General features: G+C 36.6%; 2 protein-coding genes across 3 annotated transcripts; one reads left to right on the top strand and one right to left on the bottom strand.

Moving 5' to 3' along the window:
• The first annotated feature begins 1291 nt into the window (after nt 1-1291).
• On the top strand, nt 1292-12338 carry FIP37 (FKBP12 interacting protein 37). The gene is made up of 14 exons (XM_039023031.2): nt 1292-1525; nt 1621-1672; nt 1760-1821; nt 1990-2057; nt 2165-2201; nt 7824-7911; nt 8010-8074; nt 8193-8270; nt 8954-9001; nt 9852-9905; nt 10762-10923; nt 11358-11427; nt 11867-11922; nt 12006-12338. Exons 1-14 carry the CDS (start codon nt 1499-1501, stop codon nt 12177-12179), a joined length of 1041 nt encoding a protein of 346 aa, XP_038878959.1. The 5' UTR covers nt 1292-1498; the 3' UTR covers nt 12180-12338.
• LOC120071038 (D111/G-patch domain-containing protein) lies at nt 12327-17641 on the bottom strand. Of its 2 annotated transcripts, none has more exons than XM_039023028.2 (11): nt 17509-17641; nt 16957-17062; nt 16679-16832; nt 15839-15896; nt 15627-15757; nt 15455-15544; nt 15293-15382; nt 13879-14148; nt 13603-13784; nt 13242-13472; nt 12327-12677 (listed from the first exon to the last, which is right to left on the bottom strand). In XM_039023028.2, exons 1-11 carry the CDS (start codon nt 17604-17606, stop codon nt 12552-12554), a joined length of 1536 nt encoding a protein of 511 aa, XP_038878956.1. In that variant the 5' UTR covers nt 17607-17641; the 3' UTR covers nt 12327-12551. The 2 variants fall into 2 exon arrangements, with proteins under 2 accessions (XP_038878956.1, XP_038878955.1); XM_039023027.2 differs by having other exon boundaries at nt 16679-16835.
• Nucleotides 17642-18631: the final 990 nt, after the last annotated feature.

Genomic DNA, 18631 nt, shown 5'->3' on the forward strand with positions numbered 1-18631 from the left:
TGCAAACATTTCAAAATGAATGACTGATCTAATAACACCAAAAATATTTGGCAATTGAGATCATAAAAGAACTCATTACAATGTAATTCTTCAAGATTCAAACACAAAACCTCATTCAAACTCCAAATCTAAAGAAACCCTCAATTGCAAGTAACATTGGTCGATAGAAAAAATTATTTACATTTAATTCCTCTCCTTAAATTCCCCCTCCCCGAAACTTTTCATAATCTAAAGCATTGAGATCATATATAAACACAAGGAGGTACAATCATACAACACATAAATGTGACATACAAAATCTAAACAAAATTGTGGGTTATGGGTATTTTGAACGAAATTTCGAACCTAAGGACGGTCCATAGCAGTATTAGCACCGACAAGATTTTTAAAGTCAGGGTGAAGGATATCGAATATGAAGTTAGGATTCTTGATTACCCGTAGACCTCCATTATATATAAAAAAAAACACCTTCTTCAACTGAGCTTCATTGTTCTCCAAACCTATTTAAGAGAAATCAACCGTGTTCTCTACAAGGTATCATCCCACTCATGATTAAAAAAAAAAAAACTTGGTGGTTGAAAAACCAGGGCAAGAATAACAAAAGTTTATGGATGCTTATTTGGAAACAAGAAAAAACAATAAAATATTAGGATTGATTCTGACATAGCAAAAATTATGAAGCTTATTTCAAATCGATTGGAAGAAACAACAAAAATATGATAATCAACTAGAAAAAAATTGAAATTTCAATAAAAATAAGTATTTAAAAAGTTCAAACTATTATAGATATAAAAAAAAGCAAAACAAATAAAATAAAGTGATATAAATCAGAAAACGTAAAAATATGTCAAAAGAAGGGAAAACGGAAAAATATTTAGATAAATTGAGATTGTTTGATATTTGAAAATAAAATCTAAAATACACAAAAATATGTGAACAAAACGAAATAATTAGGTAAATTCATATTTGAAAATAAAGATTTGATCAAAATTCAAGATTCAAATCAACTTTTTTTTTTTTTTTTTTTGTAAAGTCAAATTATGTTTATTATCAAATCTATAGCCACCAAATTTAATTATACTGTATTTACTATAATTCGAAATAATTTCGCAGTTTATTATTTTTCTAAATGAAAGTGTAATTAATACTATAAGTGAATTTTCCTTATGATGGAAGTTGGACATGGGCTTATGGGCTCAATGTTTCATTGGGCCGTTTAACTTTCTTAACTGGGCTTGTTAAAAGATTTTGGGCCTTATTGGGCCAATACCTGGCCTTTGCAAAGAGAGATGGAAGGAAAACAGTCTCAGATGAATCCGCCGTTCGACAGTAAAGCCGAATGATTCATGAAATATGTGTCTGTGAATTCGACATCGCTCTTCTTTTTGGATTTAATTCTCTCAACTAGCTTCCCTCGCCATCGTCGGCAGTGATCTATTGCGTTTCTTCTTGGTTGCAGTTTCTGGCGAGAAGCTCAGTTTCTTAGGGTTTGCATTTCATGGCGTCGCACGCTCACCTCGATGATGTTAGTCTTCCCTTCTTATCCTCACTGTTCTGTATGCTTTTTACGCGATTTGTTTCTCAGAGCATCGCTTTGATTTCTTCATTTTTTTTTTTCAGGATGATGATTTTGGAGGCGATTTCACTGGAACGCACAACAACAGGCATTCAGGCATAGTTTCGCATTATTTGAAATGAATCTTTGGGGCGAGATTGGCCTGTGTTTACTGATTTAATGCTATGTTAATGGAAAATGTAGGAAATAAGAGAGGTTTTGGCGATCTTGAAGATGACGAGGACGACTTCTTTGGTTCTAAAAAGGTATTTCTACCTTTTATCTACCCGATTTACTTTCTTCTTCTTCTTCTTCTTCCTTTTTTTTTTTTTTTTAAATTTTTTTAAATTTTTTTTTAATATGTGTGTGTTTTGAGCACAAATTATTGCTTCAAGCTTCACTTTGTTTATTTTACTCTAATTGCTTCAATGTAGGCTAACTCTAAAGCAGAAGAAACTGCTCCAGGTGTAGCGACTAGAATGATTCTGTCTCTTCGTGAGAGGTATTGTATTATTAAATGTTAGACATATCTTCCCTGCGCAATGTTGAGATGCACTGAGCCTTCGAGTTCCTTATGTAAAATTATATATTCTCAAACTTTGCGTGCAGTCTTGAAAGTTGCGAGGATACACTTTCAACATGCCGGGTATGTTTGTTGTTTATCTTTTCACATCCTCGTTCTTCTTTGCCTTTTTATTTGTAGCTTATGGAGACTCGTTGATCATTTGGATCTTTATATTAGAGGCCTACGAATCTAATATTGGAACTTCTGTTACTTTGCCATTCAGTTCCTGATATTCCGCATTTTACTAATTTAATATTCAACTCCTTCACGTTTTACAACTTAACCTAAAATGATAGAGTAGTATATGCTTATTTAGAGAGATCTATTCACGTTAAATTCTATTCAATAAATATAGAAAATCTTTTAGGCCACCAATAATATTTACATCACTAGGAAGGGCACAAAAGGGAAAGGCAAGGAGTTAGTTATGGCTGACGAAGCATCATCCAGTGGCACCAAAGATGATTAACGACAAGTGGATTAGGCAGTTAGTATAAGGCTGTTACGTGAAGGCAGTTACTTATAATTTTATCATAGTTATTTATATGGTATGTAATAAGGGGATGTTCTTATGTTCTTAGTATGTTTTGTCTAGGATCTTCTCTCAAGAGTGAAGAAGAAGATAGTGTTGTAATCCCTTTGGGAAAATCTTTGTTTCTTAATAAGAATCTCTATATTTGATTCCTATCATATTGGTATCAAAGCCCACAACCTGCGGCATTTGAGTAAGATGGTGCAGAAGAAATTGGAAGAACGAATGGACGCTACCAATTGGGAAATTGAAGAAATCAAGGTTAATGGATGATACTCTTACTTCCTTGGCAAAGAGTGTGGAATGCTTGACGGTTCCAACCGATAAATAGCATCGGGCTTCAGAGGATATGCAACAACTTTTGACTAAGTAGCAACAGGCTTAAGAGGAAATGCGGAAAATTTTATTGGCCTTGATCATGCCTCGATTGCTATTGGACGGATTTGCAGTGGTTGGATGCTTGCCCAGTGTTGGAACGGTCAATACAATGCCAAACGCTACTGTTGTAGTAGAGTGTGATAGGATGTCAGCGATGGAACCGTTGATCGTAGTAAACTTAAAAAAGTTGAAATGCCGGTGTTTAATGGTTTAGATCCAGATTCTTGGTTATTCAGGACTGATTGATTTCACATCCATAATCTCTTTGACTCTGAGAAAATGACAGTAGCCATTATTAGTTTTGAAGCGGCAACATTGGATTGGTATCGAGCAAATGAAGAACGCCAGCCGTTTTCCAGTTGGAACGAATTGCGACTTCGATTACTTGAATGTTTTCATTCTCCCAAACAAGGAACCGTGTGTGGGAAATTTCTTGCCATTAAACAGGAATCCACCGTTGAGGAATATCGGAGTCGATTTGATTGCTTGGTTGCTTCGCTCCCACAACTTCTCGAAGAGGTCCTCGAGAACACTTTCATGAATGGGTTGTTTCCTTGGATTAAGGTTGAGGTGGAATGTTGGGATCCTATTGGGCTATCACATATGATGAAATTGGCCCAATTAGTTGAATATTGTGAATTGACTTGCCTTGATTCAAGCCTTTCCAATGTTTGTGACCCCAAGGCCCAATCTCGTATTCCACCGGCTATTACACCAAGTATTCCTCTGATTGCGAAGGATGGTATGACAATCAACTGGCGGTGTTTCGATGCGGACGATTACTCTTCGTGGCGTTTCCACTACAGTTCCCGTTGCAATGGACCCACACAATGCTTGTCGGACGCTCACTGTGAGAAAGTTTATGTTTTGATGATGTTGATTTGCTTGTCACCAATCTTCTGGTTAGTGATTATTCCGAAGATTGGTGGAAGTGTTTGGGGATGGGGAAGAACTTTGTGGGCCCGTTGAATTACAACAAGCGGCAATGGAATCGAATGTTGAACCGGTGGCTAATCCATTAGTGAATTCAATGTTGAGTCTTACTAATCCGAGTACAATGAAGATCTGAGGAGTAATCGGTTTTGAAAGTGTCATTGTGTTAATTGACTACAGTGCGACTCATCATTTTATATCTCAGAAGACGGTGGATTTGTTGCGGTTACCTATGATAGACACTACTAGTTGTGCCCTCTGGAAAGGTAGTTAAGGGGTAAGGGTGTATGTGCGAATGTTGAATTGAAATTGGGTGCTCTGTGCATCTGCGAGGATTTCTTACCATTGGAAATGGGAGGAGTTGATGTCATTCTTAGTATGCAGTGGTTATTCATGCTGGGGTCACTGGGGTTGATTGGTGTAATCTGACAATGACGATAAACAAAGGGCCTAATGAAATCATTTTGAAAGGTGATTCGAGTTGTATGAAGGCGCTAATTAGCTTTAAACAGCTGATTAAATTCTGGGAGCCGATCGATCAAGGCTATTTGATCGAATGTCATGCAATGGAAGGGCGAGGGTTGTTGACGGAGTGGTACGGAATCGAAGAGGTCTACACCATTACAAAATCGACATTGGATGTTTTAAATGAATTCAATGATGTCTTCAATTGGCCTGGTTCATCTCCGGTCAATGTCTGGCCTTATAGATATGTTTATCATTAGAAGAATGAGATGGAGAAGTTGGTTTAAGAGATGTTGGACTTGGGAATCTTCAGGCTCAGCGTGAGCCCTTATTCCAACCCTGTTTTTCTAGTTAAAGAGAAGGATGGGGATGACGATTTTGTGTTGATTAGAAGGCTTTGAATAATGTTACTTTCCCTGATAAATTTCCTATTCCGGTGGTAGAAGAATTGTTTGATTAGTTGTACGGTTCGGTATTGTTTTCCAAGATTGATCTCACGTCTGATTATCATCAGATCCTTATGCATCTGAATGACGTAGAGAAAACAACTTTCAGGACTCATGAGGGACATTATGAATTTCTTGTCATGCCTTTTGGGTTAACCAACGCCCAGCTACTTTTCAAGCCTTGATGAATAAGGTGTCGTCCCTATCTCTGTAAGTTTATTTTGGTTTACAGCTGTAGTTTGGAGGAGCATTTGATGCACTTGAGGCTCGTATTCACCGCTCTGCGCAACAACAGTTTGTATGCTAATCGGTAGACATGCCAATTTGCTCGTGGAAGAGTTGTCGGCCATATAATTCTTGGCAATGGTGTGGAAGCTGATCCGGAGAAGATAAGAGCAATGCTTGAATGGCCAACTCCTACTAAGGTAAAGGAGGTTCGTCATTTTTTGGGATTGACCGGGTACTATCGACACTTTGTACAAAATTATTTCAGTCTGGCTACTCCCTTAAGCAATCTATTGAAGCATGGAATGTTTGATTGGACACATAACTCGAGAAGCTTTTAAAAATTGAAGAATGCCATGGTGATACTTCCAGTTTTTTAGCCTTGCCTGATTTCTCACAACCTTTTGAAATAGAGATTGATGCTTCTGATCATGGAATTGGAGTGTTTCTGACTCAAAACAGAAGCTCGGTTGCATTTTTTTAGTCACGCTCTATATCTACGGGAGCAAGCTAAACCCATTTATGATCATGAATAGGCTGTAGTGTTGGTTGTTCAACAATGGTAGCCTTATTTGTTGGGATGCAAGTTTATTGTACGAACTGATCGATGAGTTATACAACCTCAGTACCAAAAATGGATTTCTAAACTGCTTGGGTATGATTTTGAGGTTTGGTACAAGCCTGGAATTGAGAACAAGGTTACTGATGCCCTATCCCGAGTACATCCAATTGTGCATCTAGCCCATTTTTCCGTCCCAACTCTCCAAAATTGTTCAGGTGGTGTGAAATGAGGTAGCAAAGGATCCCAAGTTGAGTGCCATTATACAATAATTGCACGAAGATGAATGTAGTGTGCCGTGGTTTACTTTGCATCAAGGAGTTCTTAAGTACAAAGGTCTTTCAGTTTTATCCTGTACTTCTAGTTTAATTCTTTCCGTGCTTCATATTTATCATGCCTCTGTTTTCAGTGGTCATTCTGGTTTCTTCAGAACCTACAAGAGGCTGATTGGTGAATTGTATTGGGAGGGGATGAATTGTGATATAAAAACGTTTGTGGAGGAATGTTTGGTTTGCCAATAGAATAAAACATTGGCTATGAGTCTGACTGGGTTGCTATTACGCTTAGGTATTCCTGAAGTAATCTGGGATGACATATCAATGGATTTCATTGAAGGATTACCCAAGGCCAATGTATTTGATGCAATCCTTGTTGTGGTGGACAGATTGAGTAAGTATAGTCACTTCTTGGGTCTGAAACATCCCTTTACTGCTAAAACTGTGGCTGATGTCTTTGTGAAGGAAGTCGTTCGTCTTCATGGGTATCCTAAATCGATTGTTTCAGATCGTGACAAATCTTCATGAGGAGGCACTTTTGGCAAGAGATGTTTGGAGCAGCTGGTATGAAATTAAATCACAGCTCGGCCTATCATCCACAATCAGATGGACAAACTGAGGTCTATGGCCGACTTTTGTCCAAAGAAGTGGGTTAAATGGTTGCATTGGGCTGAATATTGGTATAACACAACCAGTCGTAGGTCTACTGGTTTAACCCCTTTTCAGGCAGTCTATGGCCGTGTTCCTCCACCATTGGCCTATTATGGTGATTCACCAATGCCAAATTCTACTTTAGATCAACAACTGAAGGAACGCAATTTTACCTTAGGCATTCTTAAGGATCATTTGCATGTAGCTCATGATAAAATGAAGAAGTTTGTGGATCAGAAGCGTCATGAAGTGGAATATGCTGTTGGAGATTGGGTGTTCCTTAACCTTCAGCCGTATCGACAAACTTCATTGGCCCATAGACGGTATGCAAAGCTGTCTCCTAAGTATTTTGGTCCCTATCAGATACAAGCACGAGTGGGGCAGCTTGCTTACAGGTTATCCTTGCCTGATGGGACTAGCATTCATCCAGTGTCACATGTTTCTCAACTTAAGAAGATGATTGGATCTGCTCATGTTGTTCAACCAACAGTTCCTCAATCTTCTGATTTAGGCCACCTATAATATTTACATACACTAGGAAGGGCACAAGAGGGGAAGGCAAGGAGTTAGTTATGGCTGATGAAGCATCATCCAGTGGCACCAAAGATGATTAACGACAAGTGGATTAGGCAGTTACTTATAGTTTATCATAGTTATTTATATGGTTATGTAATAAGGGGATGTTCTTATGTTTGTAGTATGTCTTGTCTGGGATATTCTCCCAAGAGTGAAGAGGAAGATAGTGTCGTAATCCCTTTGGGAAAATTTTTGTTTCTTAATTAGAATCTCTATATTTGATTCCTATCAAAATCCTGCTCGAATCTGATGTCATAATAAAAATTGTAAACTAGCCATGGCTCTTGGTTATTGTCCAAGTAAATTCCGGAAAAAGTTATGTAAGATGCCTGTAATCCATCAAATTTTTATTCATAGCTGAAGAAAGCTGTGCTGTTGTAATTTATCAATCCTCAGTGAGGGCTCTAGAGTCAAAGCTGATGGCAACATGTAGTCATACCATTGTCTTGAACATAATGAAGTAATTGAATATTTGCATATTATGGATATTCACATATTTTTAGTTTCATGCTCTTGTTGCAATCACCCTGATCTGTAGCCTACTACTATTCTCACATTGAGTTTGGATAGCTACTTGCTATTTATAGAAGTATTTCCTATAAAAAAATTCAAGGATGCTCGTATACATAGTTTAATTGCTTACTGGATTGACCTTGGTTTCAGACAGAGCTTGAAACTGCTAAGTCTGAGATTCAGAAGTGGACTTCTTCATTTCAGAATGAGAATTTCATTCCTTCTGGGACTTCCCCTGGTTAGCCTATTGAACTCTGCAATTTTTTATTTTTATTTTTATTTTTTGTCATCCGATATGAACTTCTCGTCCTTGAAACAATTGAAATTTTTGTGTAGAACCTAAATATGTGGTCAGTTTTCTTCAATCCCTGAAGTCCTCAGAGGAGTCTCTGAGAGACCAGGTTTGCTGATTATTTTTCCGTGTTTGGTTTTGTAGATTCTCTTTTGTAACATAATGATGCTTTACATTTAGGACTGGTATTTTGTTATGCTAAATGAATTATGTGTTTCATCCTTCAGCTAGAAAAGGCAAAGAAGAAGGAAGCTGCTTTTATTGTTACTCTTGCAAAACGAGAGCAGGAGATTGCAGAGTTGAAGGCAAGTTCTGCATATCTTTCCTTTTAGACTTAATGATAAATAATCTTATTTGTTTCTACTATGAAAGATGTGAGTCGTGAGGTATTCAGATGATAAGAATGGAATATATTTTGTTTGTTGTGCATGATTTTCACTATTTGTTAGCTTATAGGACTGACCGCTAAGCCTCGCTTATGCACCGAGAAAGATCGTCGATAGGAAAGCTCTGTTACGCACCAACGACGGCCCCTTCTCTTTACCTTTCTCGTCCCCTACCTTAGTCCTTTGCTGGCTTGAATTAATTCCATCTCTTTTTTTCTTTGTTTGCGAGAATGACTCAGAGGACGAACGATCACCTTTGGTGGTAGGGTCGTTAATTAGATTTGAACTTGAAACCTTAATTTATGTGTGACACTTCCACATAAAGCAAACAACAATCGAACATGATTCCTCAAAGCTTCTTTATCCGCATCCAGGACAAGATGCTAGGCTTAATCAAGAAGAGAACTGCTAACTCTGTAATTGCTTGCTTACGAATCTGCTACTTTTTGTGATTTGTGCAATGCAGACGTTTTCATCTTTATTGCCCTTCCACTTGCATTTTGTTTCACAATTTTCTTTTGAATGATTTATGGAACTCTTTATTTTCCATTTCATTTTCAATTATTTAGATCATGCTTCTCTAATCTTGCTAATATATCTAGGCTGCAGTCCGGGACTTGAAAGCACAGCTGAAGCCACCATCAATGCAGGTAACGAAACTTCAATTATTATTATTTTTGTAGAAGTGAGTTAGTTGAGATGAGAACAATATAGCATAATTTATCGTCTTCATGTACTTTCACAGCCTTTTCTAATATGGTTTTTCCTTTCAGTTTTAACTTCTATAATATTAAGGTTCAAATCAAGATATTGATTTGTTTATCTTTGCTACATTTAGTCGATTGATCAGAATATGTCATGTGGTTGTTCTTGGTCTTATATCTTTTGTTGCTAAGCTATGGAACCGGCAATTTTAGTCTTAATGGTAAATCTCCTTAATGCAAGGAGAGGGCAACTAACCATTTTGACTATCCTAACGTGAACCTGGTAAGAAGGGCTCAAGTGTTTGGAGATCCTTCCCAAGTTTCTAAATTCAAGCTCTAGGCTTAAAACCCTATAATTAAAATCCTTCGTTGTCTCTCACTGACCTTGGGTCAAAGCCTCTTCAGCAATTATTGGAGGTGCAGGTGGAGGTGGGCCATAAGCATAGTGCTAGCAGTAAGCCCTTGATTCCTTAGTTGTAGTCTTATAATAGAAGAAAAGGGAGAAAAGGCCATTTTGATTAGAAGATCAATTGCCTCTTGAAGATTTGTAAACACATCTTAAGTTTATCAATCCATGTCTGGAACATGATGCTTTTGTTAAGAAAATAATTTCCGGTGGATATGAGAGAAGCTCTTCAAATGAATACAGCTGTTATCTATTTTTGTGTCATTTATATAATTTGCTTGAACTTCAATTATTGCTTCATTATGTTTGTAGATGTAGATCTTTTGCCTACTTGTTAGGAAATTACTAGTCTCCAAGTTTTACTAATTTGCTTCCGACTAACTTCAACAGGCAAGGAGATTATTGTTAGATCCTGCAATACATGAAGAATTTACTCGTCTTAAGGTCTGTTTCACATGCACTACCAAAATTGATATCTTTGTTACCTCCCTCTTACATGCATCTTTTTATTCAAGCGAGATGGTCTAAAATCTTAACTAGGAGAAGGATCTTCCACACGTCTGACCATCATATATTCTTGTATTAACGATCTTAGCATTTTCATGTTCTGTTCACACACACACACACATAAGGAACCGACTTTCTTCCAGAAATATGGAAAAATGTACAAGGACAAAACGAAAGGAAGCGAAAAACTATCCCCCTACCCTATTTACTAGAGAGGACCTCAATCTAAAAGCACGATGACCAAGGAGCCGAGGCATCAGGAGGAAACATGCACCACCAAATTCCAAATTTTAAGCTACTGCTTTGTAGAATTGAAACACGTGTATTTCATCTGAACGAAGGTCTCAGAAGAGAGCACAAACCACATTCCTCCACAAAATCCTAACTTGCTTATTCAAACAGACTCCACTTAGTGAACAAAGAGTAAATATGATCTTGGATGGTTCTTGGTGGAAATTATATCTCTAGTCTGAAACATAGAGCAAGATTCCTGAATTTTGTTCCGAGTGCTAAACCTTTTTCTGTCTCGGTGTTTTCTGGTTCACCTGTTATTTTAACAAGAAACACCTTAACTTATTGGCTATTGTTCACCGAAAACATGAAATTCTGGGTTGGATCCCAACAACGGCCTGAGATCCAGGATAATCTGATTTACAGCTCCAAAGATTAGCCATCTCATCAATTATATTTTAATTATATGCACATACAATTAATTTTGAACTTTTGAATCTGAGTGATGACAAACTGGTAATCAAGCTTCATGAATGAGTGTTATTATTCTCCTGACATGCAGAATTTGGTTGAAGAGAAAGACAAAAAGGTAAAGGAGCTGCAAGATAATATTGCCGCTGTAAGTTTTACTCCATCTAGCAAGATGGGTAAAATGCTGATGGCTAAATGCAGGACTCTGCAAGAGGAAAATGAAGAGATAGGAAATCAAGCTGCTGAAGGAAAGGTACGTATAGCCATTAATTCACTTCATGGCCATTGTGCATCACTCATCTTACTGTTTCAACCTTGTCACCTTACATTCCTATTTTCACTTTTGAACGATCTAATTCTATAGGCATATTTGGAAGTGATACTAAAATAGTTAAAATCACTTTAAAACATGATTGTAATAATTCAAAACCAATCTTGATATGAGAAGTGTATTTCAAAGTACTATTTAGTGAATATGGCTTTTAAAATCACTCCCAAACATGCAACATCTTTTATTCACCTCTCTTGTTCCTCGGTCTCAATTTCTTTTTTCAAATGGAGCTTTTTCGTGTTGGGTTACAACTTTGAAATTGATCGGAAAAATATATAGATTATCATTTGTTCTGGTCTCCTGAAATTTTAAGTCTGATGTGTTTGTGATCTTTCACCCCTCACCTGAAACTGCAGATGCATGAGTTAGGAATGAAGTTAGCCTCGCAGAAAGCTCAAAATACAGAACTTAGAATTCAGTACGAAGGTTAGTATCTTTCAGAAAATATAGAGTTTGGTACCCATTGGTTTTTTTTTTTTTTTTTTTTTACAAGTTATGAAGGCTTGTTCGATAACCAATTTATTTATGGTTTTATGTATTTAAAATTTATGTTTGTTCCCCCAATTACCGTAGTTCGAGAAACATTTTAATTTTTAGTCAAATTTTAAAAACAAAAAACAAGCTGATTTTTATTTTTTTATTTTTATTTTTGAAAACTTAGTTTGGTTTTTATAAGCTCAATTTTCAAAAACTAAAAATAAAAAAACCAAAACCAGCTGGTTACAAATCAAGACTTACTTTCTATAATTCACATTTTAGTTTTGTTTTTGAATATTGGTTGAAAGTAGAAACTGAGTATTTATCAATTAATGGATGAAATTTTAGAGACCTTTTTCATGAATAATTTCGACCAAATCTTGTGCAGCCTTACAGAATCATATGGAAGGGCTAGCAAATGACGTTGAAAGATCAAATGAATTGGTATTCATCATTCCTATTTTTTTCATCTTTTTAAATAGTGACTAATATATTTATCAGTTTTTATTTTCCTTGGCAAAATTCAGGTTATTGTCTTGCAAGAGAAACTAGCAGAGAAGGATCGGGAGCTCCAAATCTTGAAGGAAACTTTACAACAGCCGAAGAGCCCAATAGTGGAGGATAAAGCTGATTCACCACTGATCGAGAAGCAGCAGCAGCCCAAAGACGAGATGATTATTTCTGCCGATGCTGAAAGCTGAGCTGAGATTATACAGATTTTAAAATTTTTGCATCAAATCAAATCAACGTCTTCCTCATGTATATTATATTTCATTTTAACTCGGCTCTGCTTACGGGTGAAAATGAGGATAAATTTTAGTTCCTTATCGTTATTTATTTTACCTCTATTTTCTTTGCAACGGTCACAATTTGAGATTTAATTTATAGGAATCAGGCCAGGCTTATATAGTCTGCAGGTCGACAAAAACCTTCCCTACAATCTACACAGGAACCATTTACCATACCTAAAGGGGTGGGATGGGATGCAAAGCTAAATGAGACTTGCGATTCAAATTTTGTGCTTCTTCACTCGGATCACACACCTGGAGAAACGTCCCTTGACATCTTTTCGATTATATTGAGAAGTTGATGTCGAGTTTTTTAATTCCCCGAGGCCAGCCTAATCCAGCATTTCCTACGTTTCCAAAAGCTTGAAGTGGTTCCACCATGCCCTTCGTGCTGTTGCCAAGACCCTCTCCCTGTTACGGTTACAAATCAGTCATAAGACTAAGCCATTTGTACATATTTGAAAATGATTTTGAAATTATTAAATTTTTTTTTATCATGTGTAAAAATCAATCCGAAACATATATTTAATCATTCGAAATTAATTTCTATTTTTAAATACAATTTTCAAATCACCAAAATTGATTTTGAATCAACATGTTTCATTGTGATTCAAAAATAAGTGATTTTGACCATTTAAAATCACTCTCAAACATGAGTGATTCAAAAAAATCCAAATACATAAGTGAAAAATTTTACTTGAGAAAAACAAAATGGAGAGATTTAGTGGGACTGATTCTCAGTCAACAAAAACTGATTATTGAAAAACCAATTCGAAATAATTTAAGATTCTTCCCAAATCAATTTCAATATTTACCAAACATTATTTTTCTTTAAAAATATTTTTAAGATGAAAAAAAAGATTTTGGTCGGGTAAAAATCACTCCCAAACATACATTCAAATATGCCTGGAACTTAAACACGAATCAATCAAACAACTTCAGAAAAGAGCCAGGGGGATAGATTTTTTGACAGACCTCTTTCCAGCCCATGCTTTTCAAGATTTTTCGCCCACGACTACCAGCTCCAAATGAAATATTAGAGGCTTCAGCTGCAGTGCTCTCCGAATAGCCATAAGAGGATGATGATGTAAAATTGCCATGACCGATAGCTGAATTCTTCTGCCCAGGACCAACCCCGAAACCACCATGAAGGATTCTTCTCTCAGCCGCTCTATCTCTATAATGATTTTGGTTTGAACACTGAGACTGTACAAAGGTATTTTGGAAATAAGTGGAGTTCAGGTAGAACAATCAAGCATATTATTAACAAGAAAAAATTATAAGCTTTTTAACTTAAACACGAATTCTGGATCGACCGCCAAATTATAAAGTTCACCTTTCCAGTCGCAGCCATGCTAACAATGGCTGTGCTTCCAACTTTTACTTCGTTATTAACAAGATCAATTGGCCTATCCAATAAATCGGGGAAACCCCAATCTTTTGTAGGGTTGGATGAATTAAAAGTTGACATGGTCGCCAAACACTTCTTACTAGGACTATGTAACTTGTAGATTCTCCCTGAAAGTAAACTTCGGGTGGTCATAACATGGTAAAAAATGAGAATGGCCATGGATTTAGAAATGAGCTAATGTCGGATCGGCATTTCTCTCACCGGTTGTAACTCGAACCAAATCTAAATGTACTTCACATATTGGAGCCGTTTTAAAAAGAGCACCATTTGAAGACAACGAAGGATGAAGCTTCCCAGACTTCCTCACCAGTCTTCCAACCAACCTCATAACCCTCCCCTTTCCCCCTGTCCTGGACTCTAAAACCGTCGACCAGTCCCAGATATCCACAACAGAGAGCTTGGGAATTGCTTCCACATAATCAGTGACTTGACCATACTGGGCCTTCCAGTTATCTTCATCCGTGGACACACCTTCAGAAAGAGAGAGGGAGAGTGAGAGAAGGGGAAAAACTAGATATTCAATAATAATATATTATGGGACCGAACATCTTGTAATATTCCTAAGTCTTGCAAGAGATTACGTACAGGACAAGAGAAGTAGGCTGTAGGAAGAAGCAAGAACGTAATCAGGTAGCTAGACTTCAAAAGGTGTGATAATTGGTAATGAGTTTGAAGGGCAAGGCTAAAGTTCTCTGGATGAGAGCAGCAGAGCATATTTTTGGAAAATTTTGGAAGGAGAGGAACCTTAGACTCTTCAGAGATAAGTTTCATATCGAGGATTCTTTTGTTATACTTTTACAGCATATGACTTTTTGGTGACGTTCAACTCACAAAGTTAGTTACAGTCTTTCCACGATTATTAGAAATTGGAAAGCCTTATTGTGTCATAGGTCCTTTTTGGACATTAGGCTGTCACTTTCTGTGATCAATTTTATTGTTTTATTTCTATAAGGACAATTGGTACTAAGTGAGAGCAAAGTCGAGAGATGAAAGAAAGAATCAAAATTCATTCCTTAGCCACAAATATATATTGTATCATTGCTAAACTTTTTAAATAGTATTCCCTATGTGCGGCTAATAAAAAACATATTAATCATGTATGTTCATCATAAACATAACAATAATGAACAAGTAATGTTTGATAATTGAAAAAACGATGTTTAAAATGTTAATTAATAGTACATAAGAAGTAAAGTTTTAATTAATAGTACATAAGTACATAAACATTGAAAAAGAACGAACTATATGATGACATAAAATATATTTAAAAATTGTAAAACTACCGTAAATTTTCACTATTAAATCACATGCGTGATGCTGATGGTAAAAAGAATCATTCATGCATCTTTCTAAAATCCTTATAAGAATGTTGTTTGATATTCTCTAATTGCAAAATGTACTGATAACTAAATGCATCATAAATAACTTCATGCTTGACAACAGATTTTTAGACTTGTAAATGTGCATTTGAAACATGATTGAAGTTGCCAATTATTTTAATGTCATGCAATGAAAAGAAAAATGCCACATGCAACAGACTCCTAAGACTAGCACACTTAAACAGTAATTGACCCCAAAAGTGAGACCAAGTTGCCAATTCATAGAGTTATATTACCTCCATCTGATACACTTTCGTTTGGATTCAATATGGTATGATTTTCTTCTTGGAACCATTCACCTTCCATATTCAGAGGATCATCATAGCCTGAACCACAATCAAAGTCATTTTAGTTTTACGGTAGATATTACTTTCTCAACTAATGAAGTCTAATTATACCTCCATCTAATACTTGTTCGCTAGAATTCAAGATTTCATGACTTTCATCTTGGAACCATTCACCTTCCATCCTATGAGTATCGCCATAGCCTGAACCACAGCCAAAATCATTCTGTTTTCATAAAAATCAAGAAATTGCCATCTCAACTTCTAGAGAAGAGTTTGAGCACACCATCACTTGATGACTGAAAGTTATTAGCATCATTAGTTCTTGATGATGTGGGAGATATGCTGTCATTAGTGGTTATGACTTCTGAATTGGAATAGCCGGACAAAAAAAGATCAATAAGCGTATCTTCTAACCTAAAAAAGTGAAAATGTATATGAAAGAGAACAAAAAGCAGCTACAAACTAAAATTAACATCTCAACCAAATATAGTATACCATAAAGATGTGGGAGGATTCTCGTGGTCATGAACATCAACACCCTCCACTTTTTCTCCTGTTGAAAGTAAAAATAAACGGGACATTATTTGTTAGTTAAGTACTAAAGACAGTATCGGCTGCATCAAGAGCTGTTATAAAAATAAAGCTTCCTTAGTATATGTTATAATTATCCTTCATCCATTTAGTGAGGGTCCTTAAATGTGCATAAACAGCCAACTAGAGAGATGTTGCAGAAGGCATAGTCATGGAAGCAACAACATAAACAGCCAACTAGAGAGATGTTGCAGAAGGCATAGTCATGGAAGCAACAACATAAACAGCCAACAGTGTTGCAGAAAATGGCAGTGGAGTATTAAAAACTTAGGAATACCTACCATTTGAGATCAGATAAACTTGGCAAGTAGTAGGCGCAACAGCAGTGATATTGATTCACAAGTCAAAATAAAGAGATCTATGATGTCTTGACATGCAATTTGAATACAGAATATATATCCAGGATTTAACGAAGGTAAAAGCTGATCCAAAAATCCAGCTTAAGGAAGGTACTAAACATTCACATTTGGAAACTAACGGCCTGAAGCATTTTATAAATAACAATGTCTGGATCAATATAAGATGTATATTTAAGCGGTCATCCAAAGTATACAAGTTACTGGTCCAAACAAGCGAGACATGTGAAACTTCACTTGACACTGTAATCAACCATAGGTCCATCTGACAGAATAATAAAAGAATGAGCAGCAGCTCTTTGTTAACTGCCAAACTTAATATCTAATTGAAAACAAAGCAGCTGCAGTGTAATTGGCAGAAGAACGTTTACGTACATTGATAACTAACCTAATGGTAGCCCGTCGTCATCACTTCCTTTGCATTTAGAAGTGTCAATTTCAGTGGCCTCAAATAAAGAGTGATCCTCGCTGCCAGTATTACACACTTGACTAGATGAATCGCCTTTAACAGGATTATCAAGATACGTCTTGCATTCTTCACCCTGCTACGATGTTCAAAAAGAAAGAAACTACTTAGAGTGATATCAAATCAAAACGAAAGAAGATCGCAGAGAATATGAAAGGCGGTAATAAGTAATGACCATATAAACAACAAAGCTACGGTACCTCGTTCGACTGAAGAAGCACATAGATTCCATTTTCGAATTTGTAATAAGAACCATCTCGACTGCTATAATACCAACCGGCAGCAGGATCGTGATAAAATCCACTACTGTTGGAAGTAACGCAAGTAAGTAACAATTTCAGTAGAAAATGTAGTTGAAATGGCAACATTGAAGCAGAAATATTGAAATTCGGCGACGATCTTTCACAGGAAGAAATAACGGACTAACCGTAGGATAAAATTTCGCAAATGATAAAAGAAACTATGTGAAGATACCGGTATACTTAGCATCTAACAGTTTGATATATGACAAATGTTTTTATTCAGTTCATCAAATCGCTACCTATTAAACAAGAAAATCGACAAAATTACTACGAATTGCTCGTGATTTCAAGTTATAGAACAATAAGATTACGAATTGCTCGTATGAATCATCTATAACTTCAGAAACAGCAAATTTCCTTCTCAAAAAGATTGTTGCGCAAATGTTGGTTGATTTGGCGATGAAAAATCCGCAAAACGAAATGAATTTATGAGAGTATAGTTAAAGAAACCTGGAATGGAAGTACAGCTGAGAATTCTCATCCCACACGAACGGGCAAGTACTGTCCTGCAATTCCTCGGAACCGAACTGTGTCTCGCGCTCCTCCATTGTATTTTGGAACCTTTCTTCCAACCCCGCAGTGTTTTCATATACCGCGCAAAATCCGGCCGTCTTGGGCCTCTTAGTGGCTAGCATAGGCCGAAGCTGTGGGCCCTTACGAAGCCCAACACTCCATTGGGCTCGAACTCTTCGTGGTTTTAATAAGAGGTTTCTTCATAGATGGGCCAAAGTAGATCTAATATCACACTAAATAAACTTTCCATTTACAAATCCATCTTTTTTTTTCTCACTCTCTCTCATAAATTTGAAATAATAAAAAAGAGGATGGCAATGAAGAAAGAAAAAGGAAGAGGAAGAGGTCATAGGGCAGGGGATATATAGACAGAAGAAAGGGTAGGTTGTGGACAGATGGTGATCGTCATATCTTACATGTAATGATCATAGTGGGAATCGTCACTCTTGTATTGTGTCCTGAATCATTATAATTAGTGTCTGATGGTCTCTCCTTCTAATGATCACTGTCTCATGCAGGTAGATGAGAAAAAATTCCTTATCTAGATTCTGAACTGATGTATATATAGAAAAAATGCGTCTAATATAATTTGAACCTAATACTTATATTAGTTGTAGATCTTCTTTAAAGAGAGTAAGAGAGAGAGAGAAACCAATGATGTGATTAATGGTAAAGCAACGGTAGTATTTATATCATTTGCGGGTGTAAGGAAGCATAATTTGCTAGACCCACGAGCTTAGAGAATAAAATGGTTCCTGTCTACTTTTTCCTTTTTTCTTTTCCCTCCCGCTCTAGGAATTCTACCTTCATCTTTTTCGTGGCTTGAGATTCATCCAACTTCGCTCTCAGAGATGACCACCGCTTATTTCTTTCTTGGTTATGCTCAGTCCAGGACTACACGTCAAATGAAGCTTGGGTTGTCGTGCCTGGGCCCTAAACCCAACCTGAAAACAAGCATGGGAGCATATACAATAACTAATTCTTTCAGGGGAGACACCTTAATAACACAAGCACCTCTAGAGCCCACATTCAAAGTCTCCTTCGAGAACTCATTAGATTG

Source organism: Benincasa hispida, chromosome 2 (genome assembly GCF_027475165.1).
Source record: "Benincasa hispida cultivar pf3 chromosome 2, pf3_genome.v1.1, whole genome shotgun sequence".
In the NCBI taxonomy this organism is placed as follows: domain Eukaryota; kingdom Viridiplantae; phylum Streptophyta; class Magnoliopsida; order Cucurbitales; family Cucurbitaceae; genus Benincasa; species Benincasa hispida.

Bases quoted from the DNA above. Each gene is read 5' to 3' on its own strand.
- LOC120071038 (XM_039023027.2), bottom strand. From the start codon at position 17,606: ATGGAGGAGCGCGAGACACAGTTCGGTTCCGAGGAATTGCAGGACAGT. The intron at 14,149-15,292 runs GTAATATAACTC...CTCTTTCTGAAG, and splicing joins CGAAAGTGTATCAGATGGAG to GTGTGTCCACGGATGAAGAT. The intron at 12,678-13,241 runs GTCTGTCAAAAA...TAACCGTAACAG, and splicing joins AAAGCATGGGCTGGAAAGAG to GGAGAGGGTCTTGGCAACAG.
- FIP37 (XM_039023031.2), top strand. From the start codon at position 1,499: ATGGCGTCGCACGCTCACCTCGATGAT. The intron at 7,912-8,009 runs GTTAGCCTATTG...ATTTTTGTGTAG, and splicing joins TCCTTCTGGGACTTCCCCTG to AACCTAAATATGTGGTCAGT. The intron at 11,428-11,866 runs GTTAGTATCTTT...AATCTTGTGCAG, and splicing joins ACTTAGAATTCAGTACGAAG to CCTTACAGAATCATATGGAA.